We start from the raw sequence: 11,442 nt of genomic DNA, 5'->3' as shown, positions 1-11,442 counted from the left end.
AATATTTTTGTGACTGTAAATTTAACATCTATATAGTAGACTTGACATGAGCGCTTTACATTATGAATCAAATACGAGATACACATAAATGCCTCATGTAACCTTATCATAATCGGTTATTATGTTTCATTCTGCACCTACCTTATATACACATTTTACATAGGTAGGTCTTCTAAATCGAAACTCAGTCGAAACTTGTGGGTTAATTTCATAAACTGAAATACACTCGAGGAAAATAACCCATAATAATAATCTGTACACATAATAATAATAATTAATGATCTGGTGGTGGAGGAGCTCAGCAGAGCTCTGAGAGCCATGTAGCAGTTTGCACGCATAACCTGAGCTAAGCAGATGGCATCGCACTGCAGAGCCCCTCTATCACAGGTTGATCACATGCCTACAGATACTAGTTTATATTTGTGAACGATATGCTGCATCACACGGCCTCAACTATAATGTAAAAAAGTCTGTACTGATGGTGTTTAACATGGCAGAGGACAGGACATCATCCCGCCTGTTACGTTGAATAGCACCATTCTAAGCAATGTATCGAGCTTTAAATACCTTGTGCATATACTTACCGCAACCGCTGTAGTAAAAACGACTTGAAATATTATAAACAGCGAAACTGGAAGGATCAAACCTCGTAACTTAGATTTTAAACTAAAATATAATGACAAAATTATAAACACAGACGCAGAAGGTGCTAAAATATTTGAAATTTTTTTACTGACATTCCAATTTTGACTACTAAGTCGTTAAATTCATCCCCCAACGTCGCTGAATCCTTACTAAAAGAAAATAACGCAGTTAGTATTACTAATTTAAGGTTCCGCCATGTATTTCCAAACGGTATTGTTAAAGCCTTTAAGTCTAAAGACATAAAAAATACTGCTGAACTTGACGGTCTTTCAGTCAGAGTAATTAGTTCTATTGTTGATTGTATTGTGCCTTAATTAGCCTGTGTCTTTAATAAATGTGTTGATGATGTGTGTGTTTCTTGACCTTATGAAGCAAAGTAAATTTATTCTACTTTTCAAATCTGGTAGTATGTCAGACCCCACCAATTTCAGACCTATTTCAATACTACCAACACTCAGTAAAATCTTTGAAAAAAATTATTCTAAATCAGATGTGTGCACATTCTTATAGTAATAACTTAATGTCTTTTAAACAATTTGGTTTCACTCGGGGTCGCGCTACAACCGATGCTGGTGTTGAGTTGATGAAACATATATTTAATACAAGACTCACATGACGCTATTGGCGTATTCTGTGACCTTTCCAAGGCTTTGCATTGCGTGCACCATGATACTCTGGTCAGGAAACTTCGCCATTATGGTGTGGCAGGACGTGACCTCGACCTTCTTAAATCGTATTTCAGTAGTAGGGTCCAGAGAGTCGATGTTAATGGTACGAGATCGTCAGGGTCTGCAATAAGCATGGGTGTCCCTCAAGGTTCAGTTCTAGGTCCATTTTTGTTTTAGTTTATATTAATGACTTACCTAGCCTCATGGAGTGTTTAAAACCAGAGATAGTATTGTTTGAGGATGATACTTTATTATTATTTAAAGTTAGAAGGTTCCAATATTCCTACGACGATGTGAACAATACTATATTTAAAGTAGTTGATTGGTTTGCTGTTAATAAATAAATGTTAATAAATGTTAATAATTGGTTTGCTTCTTAATGAGAAAAAAACAAATTGTGTGAAATTTACATTACCCAATGTTAGAGAGACTGTTATAAACATTGTAGTTAGAAACGAAAAATTGAACCTTGTGGATACAGTTGTATTTCTAGGTCTAACGTTAGATGCTAAATTGCAATGGGGTCCACATATAAGTAAGTTATCTAAACGGCTCAGCTCTGCAGTGTACGCGATTAAAAAAATACGGAAACTTTCAGATGTCGAAACCGCTAGATTGGTTCACTTCAGCTACTTTCACAGTCTAATGACATACGGCATTTTGCTTTGGGGTAATGCCGCCGATATCAATAGAATCTTTGTCCTGCAGAAACGTGCGGTTAGGGCAATTTACAATCTGGGCCCCAGAGCATCTTTGAGAGATAAGTTTAAGGAAATTAATATTCTTACACTGGCGTCACAGTACATCTATGAAAATGTAATTTATGTTAAGAGGAATAGTAATTTCTTATCACTTATACAAAGGTAATACCGAAAATACATGCCAATAATAGCGGATTTTGTCTTGAAAATAACAGGCAGCGTACATGATTGTGGATGAAATGCACGAGGAGCACCCTGAACTGCTGAAGGACCAGTATTGGGAGGAGGTGGTGCCCAAAGACTTGCCGTACACAGTAGCATCGGAACATTACAGGCGTCACGAGCCAGCATGCTCTGCTGACCATTATAAGGTTAAGGCAGAAGATGCCGTATACGCCAATGTTCAAGCCCCTAGGAAGAGCCACGATGAAACTTATGCAGATTATGTATGTAATGACATGTAATTTGTTGGTTTCTACTATGTCATCCATAGTCTGAATTGCCTAATGATTTTCGTAATAGATTTTTTAAATTCAAATCTAAGTGTACATTTGACCTCCATCCCACCTCTTGGAAAGCGACGATGCGCATGACGATGGAGCATGCACATCTAAATAATGCCTACTCACTCTCATCTTGAAAAGGTCCAAGTTATAACGTTCAGAGAACAAGTCTGCAGGCAGGGAATTGCACTCCATAGTATAATATAAATCCATATAAATCTCCATATAAATGTGAAAGCGGAACGCTTCGTGCGAATCTTTGCAATATTAAGATTTATTATTATGTTTATGTTTGGTAATTTTCCGAATAATTTCAAATCGTGGAAATATTTCCGGAAACATTTGTAAAAAATGGGAGATATATAATACGAAAGCTCATATTATGTTCTACGTTTAGATATATCTTTTGTAGCTTTATTTATGGTGAATTATTAAATAAAATTGTACAGCTATACGCAACTTAGATTAAAACTGGATTTAAAGTGCCTGGACAAAAGCGAAAAAAGAATCCGAGCTATATTTTTTTTTTGTGGAAATGGCTCCGTCGTTTTCGTTCTGTATCTTCAACTTTTGACAGGTAGGTATTAAATGTGGAGAAATTTTCTTTATTTTTTTCTATCCTCTAAGGGAGAATAAGAAAAATTTTCGGAAAAATATTTATTTGTTTCAAATGTACGTGTTTTTCAAAATGGAAATTTTCCATGACCCAACAAACACTAAGGGTCATATTCCAGAACTCTACTCAATGCTCAAGTCAGGACTTGAGTATAATTTCAAGCGCAGGAAATACGACCTTAATGGCAAGGACTTGATTATGATTTCTAGTGCTTTAAATAATTCTCAAGTCCTGACTTGAGCATTGTGTGTGCATTCTTCTTTCCATCTTGTGATGAGGGTCAAATGCGTACTTATTTTCTTATATATAAAAAAAAATTCTATTATATTAGAATATCTCGTACCCACAGAAGGAATCCCGTCCACTTTTGTATTTAATCTTCTATGTGGCCACGCTATTATAAACCAGACCACTCTGATTGAGGAAAGATTACTTGATAATAAAATAGCCTTATCTTACTAATATTAAATAACGTAACACTTTCCGGCCTTTGTCATTAGAATACCTATAGTAGAATTCGTATACAAATTGGATTTTGTTATTCACATTTATCTAACGACTAACACTCTTTCACTTTCAGGAGAGTGTAGATACGCCATTGGTAGAACGACGAAAAAACTGGTTTCAAAGACAAATATCAAGAATGGGTTCTGTACGATCGGCTTCGACCGCATACTCTTCCGGGGGATTGTTCGGACGTAACCGGCATAACTCGGTTGTGTACTCGAGCCCCGAGGCGGGTCAGCCGTTGCCACAACCGCCACCTCACAAGATGTCTCTCTATGAGCGACTTGTTGGACGGAAATCCGGCCGCGGACAGCATCGTCAAAACTCCAGACATGGTAATTGTTTTTTAAACATTGCAATGCTCTCATAATGTCTAAATTGCAACACGACCCCTGGGGGCCTACCACAACCTCTTAAAATAATATTACTTTAACCTTACATTGACTTTTCGTACCATGAAGCGCTTTAAGAAAACTTATTATAATGTTAAAACTATATTTTTTTATTGGCATATTTATGACTATTCATTCACTCAGTTCGTACTATGACGCGACTTTAACATTGAAGTAATGTTGTTCTTATGTCAAATTTAGCAATATTGAAATAGTTACTCGACCGCAGTGGAAACAATATTATTTTCGATTTTTTTTTTTATAATAACGCACATACTCAACATATCCCCGCACTAGGGAAACCTTGTGTCGCGGGTGCTATGGACACACACATAGACAACCACAAATTACACCCAAACTCACGAGAGAAATAAATGTAGGCCATATCAATATTTCTCCCGGCCCGGGAATCGAACCTGGGACCTCTGCGTGGCAGTCCGGCATGATAACCGTTCGGCCACGGAGGCAGTCAATAAATTTATTGTCTAAGTATTGATTTGTAACGATTAAAAGTTGTGTTGAACTTATTTATTCACATAAATCTCTTCAATGTCTTGTTTATTTTTTTTATTTAATAGTACATAGGAAATAATTTCTCGTTAAATAAAAATAACCCATGTTTATTTCGTAAAATTATAACAGCGACACCTGGATGTTCTTTGGCGACACTAACAGTTGACACTAGACTATAATTCCGAATTCACAACGTAACTATCGAGACTCAGCTTGTTTCATTTATTTTTCTTCATGAAAATACAGAAAAATAATTGAAAACGACGTAATTTCAATAGATTTTATTATTGTATACTTTTCTTTTTTAAACTGTTAATATTCTCTAAATGTAAATAATACTAAGTACTTAAACATTATACAACGATAAAACGATTTGGAACATCAAAAAAGGAAGAGATAGCATTATATAGTTCATATAGCGTTATTTCTTTCCTATTTTTAGTAAGGAATAGACAATATTGGGAAATCATTCGTTCTTTCAATCACTTTAGCAATTACATTATTTGGTTGACAGGTTTGTCATGGTATGAATACGAGTAATATTATAATAAGCTTATTATGAGCTTACATTGAAATAATATTGTTTTTGGAAAGGTTATGGTAGGCCCCCTGGTTCTGGTCTGGGTATTGCCCTCAGAGTTATCGTTATTTTAGTACCATTAAGTCTTCTTTTGTGAAACCAATTTTGCCATAGTCAATTTTTTAACCAAGCGCGAGTTGCGCTAGTATGGTTCCTAAGATAATTTCGTTGTATCATCTATGGTTTCCGATTTCCCATGGACTTACCCATATAGTCCCATTTAAAAAAGCACTTTATAATAATAATTACACTTTTTTAAAGTCAAGTTTTAGTAATTGATCTATCATTTATTTAAGTATTACTCTATACACATATACATATATATATATATATATATATATATTTATATTCCCATAGGTGGTCAAAAAAGCAACGGTTCGGCGGTGCCAATAACCCTGCGTAATCGTCCACGCATCCCCACGCCAGACGTGACAAAGGAAGTAATGGACCGTGAGAACAGAATAGCCATGGGCATGCAGAATATGGGGGTTATAATGGCACAGAGCTATCAAAATGAAGTACCAGTGCTGGGCGCACTGGTGCTCTCCCCCATACAAGAGCTTGATAGTGGTTCTGTGAATAATACTTTACATGCAGGGCAGCCAGGTACGACAGCCCTGGCGCAGGCGGTGCTGTCGCCTGGCTCCCTGTCACCGATGCTAACAGCGGCGCCTGTGACGCTGTCTTCCATGGGCGTATCTCAGCTTACTCTGGTGAGCTCGACGCCATCAACGCCGAGGACGGAGCGTGGTATCCCGGTAGTGCAGACGACGGGAGGGACCACACCGCCTTTGCAGCCTGCTACTGTCACGGAACTTCCACCCTCCGACCGCGATAGCGACCACAGCGGCAGCACGGGCACGCCACCTGAGTTTACGCGTAAACCAAACGGGTCCAAAAGAGGAGAAGTCTATGTCTAACTCGTGAACCGTCCAAACAAGTGGTGCTTATAAAATTGTGATCGGTATAGAAGTTTAAGAACAGAATTTTGTGTGACTGTCGACAGAAATAACTCTCAAGATAGGTCATTTACTGATAAATGACTATTTGTGTTATCTAAAATGAATTTACGCACAAACAGGGATTGAATTGTACTTATATCGTTGCTATAAAGCATTTTTATTTTAAATTTCTGCAGTTTTATTTGTATAATGATGCCAATTGTAGTTATTCTCCATATTGTTCTGTGTTCTCAATGCACAACATAGGTGGTCTACTTTAAAATAGTCCCAATAAAGGAGCCCGACTAAACCTGGAGATCCGTAACATAAATAGCACATTGCGTATTAAGGGCGGTAAATAAGAAATTACTAACGAGAATTTGTTAGACTCGAGGTTTGTAAATTTTACCTCCTCCCTTCATCACATTTGACAATAAATAGATCATAGAGTTTATACTCGATGACGATGTTTTTTTTTAATATTACCGGCTTGGAGCATAATTCCCGGCAATTCTTCCATACATAACACAACTCGAACTAAAATGTTACAAAAGGCACAGACGCATGCAGCCACACGCAATGTATTCGTGTAGGACTGTTGGCCCCACATAAATTTCCAAATTTTAAAAATACTGCAGAATTTGAATTCACAAAATAAATTTAGTAAATTATACTTAAATTGCAAATGTTTACTTTTTTATACTTCCAATGTATGCGAATTTTCGAGCTTATAAACTTTTTGCTTAAACTTGACGTAAAAAATCCATAAGGCGATAATATAATGAAAAAGCCCGTGTGCATAATTTAGGACATTATCCTTTATAATGCCTATGCATTATTAAAAACAATATAAAGATAAATGTTAGTAGGACTCGGAGCACGTGTTATTGATTTCTAAAAACGTTGTAATAAGCATATTACATTTTATGTATAGGAAATGACATGAAACTACTCTATGATGTAATGACATCATAGAGTAGTTTCAAGGCCATCAGCAAATTCTGGCAGATTTTTTTGTCAGGGATTTAAAAAAATATATATATAGTGAACAAACAACGTACCTATAGATATCGTTGTGAACAAATAACAACTCACTAAAATGAAATGGTTTAAAACAACGGCGCAATCTGAGAATAAACACAAAAAGGCGCAAAGTTAATTGCATACGACTATCCTAATCATTTCACATAATGGAATAATTTTCAAACTGAAGTGCTTTTGGTGACTAGAGTAGAAAATTTATACAAAAGTAAAAAAAAAACATAACTTCTACTATAAATTATCGGGTATTTCTTTTCTTTGGTGCAAATTGGATGAAATCGCGAGAAAAAAATTCTGACGCTTGTTAAAAACGACGTCTGTGAAAACCACCTGGCAATGAGAAAATGTTGCTGATTGTTACTGAAGATAAAAACACCAATTAAGTTGTAATCATAGTTTTTTTTTATTAGAAAACTGTCTAAATTTTTTCCATACCCTAAGTGGAAATTGTTAAAGTGTCAGTCATGTGCCACTCAAATTACGTTTTTGTTTCCTCACTCTATGTCGCGTTATGAAATCTTTTTCTCAGAGGAAACCGTGCTTCGAAAATTTCTTTTATAATTTATTTGTAAGTCATTGACTTACAATAAGTCAATGTTGTAAGTCAATGTTTATAAGTTATCAGCTCCCGTAGCATGACTACGCATGATAGTCGCGACGCGCGCGATAAAATTGAAATAAGCGTGCGCTATGGGCTGTCTAAATTAGATCTGATTGAGACAGCCAACAGAGTGCGCTTATTTCAATTTTATCGCGCGAGTTGCGATTATCATGCGTAGCCATATTACGGGGGCAGGTTTTATAAGTTGGATTTGACTATTATTTCGAACTGTAAATTTATTGACTTTCTTGCCCTTGAAAAACTTCTTAATCCTTTTTTTAATTAAAAATGTAAGGGCTGATTGGACCTCCATGTCACCTGATGGGGTGCAAGAAAGGAGCCTCCTCCCTCGACTCTCGGGCCCCCTCGGCGAGTACCTTATGCGATTTGCAAATCTTTCACCGCAATGGTAAACATTGCAGTGTACGTCATCGGTACGATAAGAAAAAAAGACCTGATGGAAAGTGACGATGAGATCGACGATTGGGTATGCACGATGCACACCTAAATAACACATTTTCACTCTCGCCTTGAAAAGGCCCAAGTTATATTGTTCGGGGAACAAGTCTGTAGGCAGGGAATTTCATTTCACAGCCGTTAACCTTTTAAATGTGGAAGCCAAACGCTTCTTGTGAACCCTTGGAATATACACAACAAATATTCTTAAATTAAAATATTCACTCTTGACTGTTGTTTAATTTCTTCATATAAGAATTAATTAATTTAATAATAATTTCTTCTTTATTTCTTTACGTTGTCTACTGACCAACTTTTGTTCCGTTGCTTGTTCTGTTACATTTTCTCGTACCTTCTTATTTGAGTTTAGCCAGCATTGTTTTAAGTTTATATTGCTTTCGTTTACCTATGTATTTTCTTGTACTATAACCTTTTTTCCATCCTCTAAGACTATAACGCAGTATATGTCAAAATTTATTTATATACGGTTTTAATGAAAATGTAATTGACTCACTACACTATCGACCCGGAATATTCATAATCTTCTCATTTTTAATTCCACTTCTGCGCACTACTCTAAACAGAGCGTATGTGGTCTGTGGTTTAGATCATAGGCTCCCAAACTATTTGGCTCACCGCCCCCTTTAGGCAAGATAAAAAAAATCAACCATCAAATCAAACCACAACAAAAAATAATTGAAAACTGTACCGGGTTCAATTCCCTAGTTTTATTTTCCCTATGAGGGTAGAAAATCAAACTAAAAAAATCCGAAAATTGAATTAATTATAATAAAAATAATTTAAAATTTAAATTAAAAAAGGTACATAAATTAATAACGGGTCGTGGTAACGTGCCTTAAGACTTTAGGTTTTTCTTTTTCGCTTCCGAGAATGGTACTACGTGGTACGTAATGGTACGACAATGGTAAGAAGGGCCACAGGACGAACCACAATTAGGAGCCGTTCAGTGAATGTTGCTTCGTCCTAGTCCGGACGTAGTCAAGCTCCAGGTGTAAGAACCCGAAGGAAGCTCAGTAAAGGTAGCTTTCCAACCCGAAAGTACTTTTCCAATCTGAAGGTGACTATTATCCCGTAGGTGACTCCTGCAACGGACAACCAACCGCTAGTAATAGTCCTTTTTGCTTCCGTTCTGAAAGCCCACCGACGGCAAAAGAGAATTAAGGAAGCACCTGCGTAGTAGCAATTGCCGGTGGCGCGACCAGAACTGAGCTGCAGTTTAAAATGAGTTAAAATAAAAAGAAAGAATTTAGGTAATAAGGCTGAAGGCCGAGACGTTTGTTTATTGTTAGAAAATAAAATATTAAACTAAATAAGCGAAAGAAAACGTCTGATGAAAAAAATACTATTAAATTTGACCGTTACAATTTGAAATTGTCATGACGCAATCTTCAAAATTTCTCAAAGCGTATGGTACTATGGTTCAAATTTACGTTGTACATATCTATATAATCGTAGAAAGAGCTGCAATAACGACATAGTATAATTTGGTACAATACAAAACATGAAATTAGCAAATAAAAGCGTTACAAGTGTTTTGTGTATCATTCAACTTATCCTAAAGCGGGAATATTAACTTTCACAACTATTTAAGTACGTTTAATGTGATTGCGAAGCAATAATCTTTGATTTACAATAAAATTTTTCACATTTAAAATTAAGTTAACGGTTTTTTTTATATCGTGAGCGCGGCTAAGCCGACCGTGAACAAAGAAGACGTTCTTACGCGGTTTATCTGAGCCACAGAACACTATACTCACAAGGAGGTCAGAGCTTAGCGGGCGCCGCGCCCTCCCCTTTCTGCGTCTCAGACATTATTCGAAAATGCAACGGAAGCTGCCATAGATTTAATCAATTTTGTTTATGGTAAATCATGGTTTTAATGTTTTATAATCAAATATTATTTAAAAACAGGATATATGATAATATTTGTGTTAAATGTTTAATTGTGTTAAATTTGAAAAAACGATTTATTCTAAAATGAAATTAACAACGTTGTAACGTTCCGTTACTAAACACGTATTTTCAATATTATCATACAAAAAATAATAAGGAATAAACCTTAGAATAATAACGCATAGAAACCTAGCCCGCACACGCTAAGTGAGGCAAGTTAGAGGGTTCCAAACGCGTCCCAGGAGCGCGCGGGCTGTTAGTGCTCAAGGTCATATTGCACTGCGAACAGCTCCAAAATTTTTTGCTAAAAATGACGAAATGTGCGGTAAATGGGTGTAAAAATACAACAGACAAACATAAAATAGACACTAACATCGCATTCCACAAGTAAGTAATGCGTTTCAACTCATATTTTTATGTAAATATTCACTAAAACAGAAAAATAATTTCGCGGCAACAAGATACGAAAGTGTTGCAAAGTAACGAATTTTTTTTCTCCCCATTTTGCTATTCTGTATCAAAATAATTATATTACGTAAATTTTAGTGGTGCCTGTAATTTAGATTTATTTGCGCATCTTGAACTAATATTTACTTTAATAAACATTAAATGTTTTCGTTAACTCCTGTAAGTGATTGGGACACTTAATTATTTTATAATACTTTTAACGGCTCTGCGTTCATGCTTTATTGAATAATTATTTATTTTAATTTTATTTGAATTGGAGCACATATTGCAACAAATTTACAGTACTTATATATTTGTTTCTACTATAGTGTTGGCACCACCAGTACAACTTTGATAGCTTATTATATGTCTTTCTTTTCGTAACTCAAGCGAAATATTTTATATTAAAATATTTTATTTTCTTAAAAGGGGAGCATTCTTAAGCGATTTTTTAATCTATTTTAACAGTTATTTTCTTTAATGTTTGCTTATGGCATTTTCGGTTTTAGGTTTCGAATATGGCACTTATTTCTAAATCCAAGATGCGGGCGCGATTTTTCGAATAATGGCAAGTTGGGTATCGTTTTCGAGATGTTTGGGAATGTTCAATACAAATATGGCACTCATTTCTAAATCCAAGATGGCAAACACGACAGTTCAAACAAAAGCAATATTCGTAATGAGCACCCCCAAATACCTCGAAAACGATACCCAACTTGCCATTATTTGAAAAATCGTGCCCGCCATCTTGGATTTACAAATAGTGCCATATTCACATTGAGCATCCCCAAATACCTCGAAAATGATACTCACATAGCATTTTTTTGAAAAAATCGTGCCCGCCATCTTGGATTTAGAAATGAGTGCCACATTCGTAATGAGCACCCCCAAGTACCTCGAAAATGATACCCATATTG

General features: G+C 35.8%; 1 protein-coding gene across 1 annotated transcript; it reads left to right on the top strand.

Annotated features, from left to right (window-relative positions):
• The first annotated feature begins 2,052 nt into the window (after window positions 1-2,052).
• Window positions 2,053-6,225, top strand: LOC113232716. The gene is made up of 3 exons (XM_026467493.1): window positions 2,053-2,460; window positions 3,714-3,975; window positions 5,483-6,225. Exons 1-3 carry the CDS (start codon window positions 2,239-2,241, stop codon window positions 6,043-6,045), a joined length of 1,047 nt encoding a protein of 348 aa, XP_026323278.1. The 5' UTR covers window positions 2,053-2,238; the 3' UTR covers window positions 6,046-6,225.
• Window positions 6,226-11,442: the final 5,217 nt, after the last annotated feature.

The sequence above is a fragment of the Hyposmocoma kahamanoa genome, unplaced genomic scaffold (assembly GCF_003589595.1).
Source record: "Hyposmocoma kahamanoa isolate Upper Pololo Valley unplaced genomic scaffold, ASM358959v1 77867, whole genome shotgun sequence".
Lineage (NCBI taxonomy): Eukaryota > Metazoa > Arthropoda > Insecta > Lepidoptera > Cosmopterigidae > Hyposmocoma > Hyposmocoma kahamanoa.
This window is presented reverse-complemented; position numbering and strand designations above follow the sequence as displayed.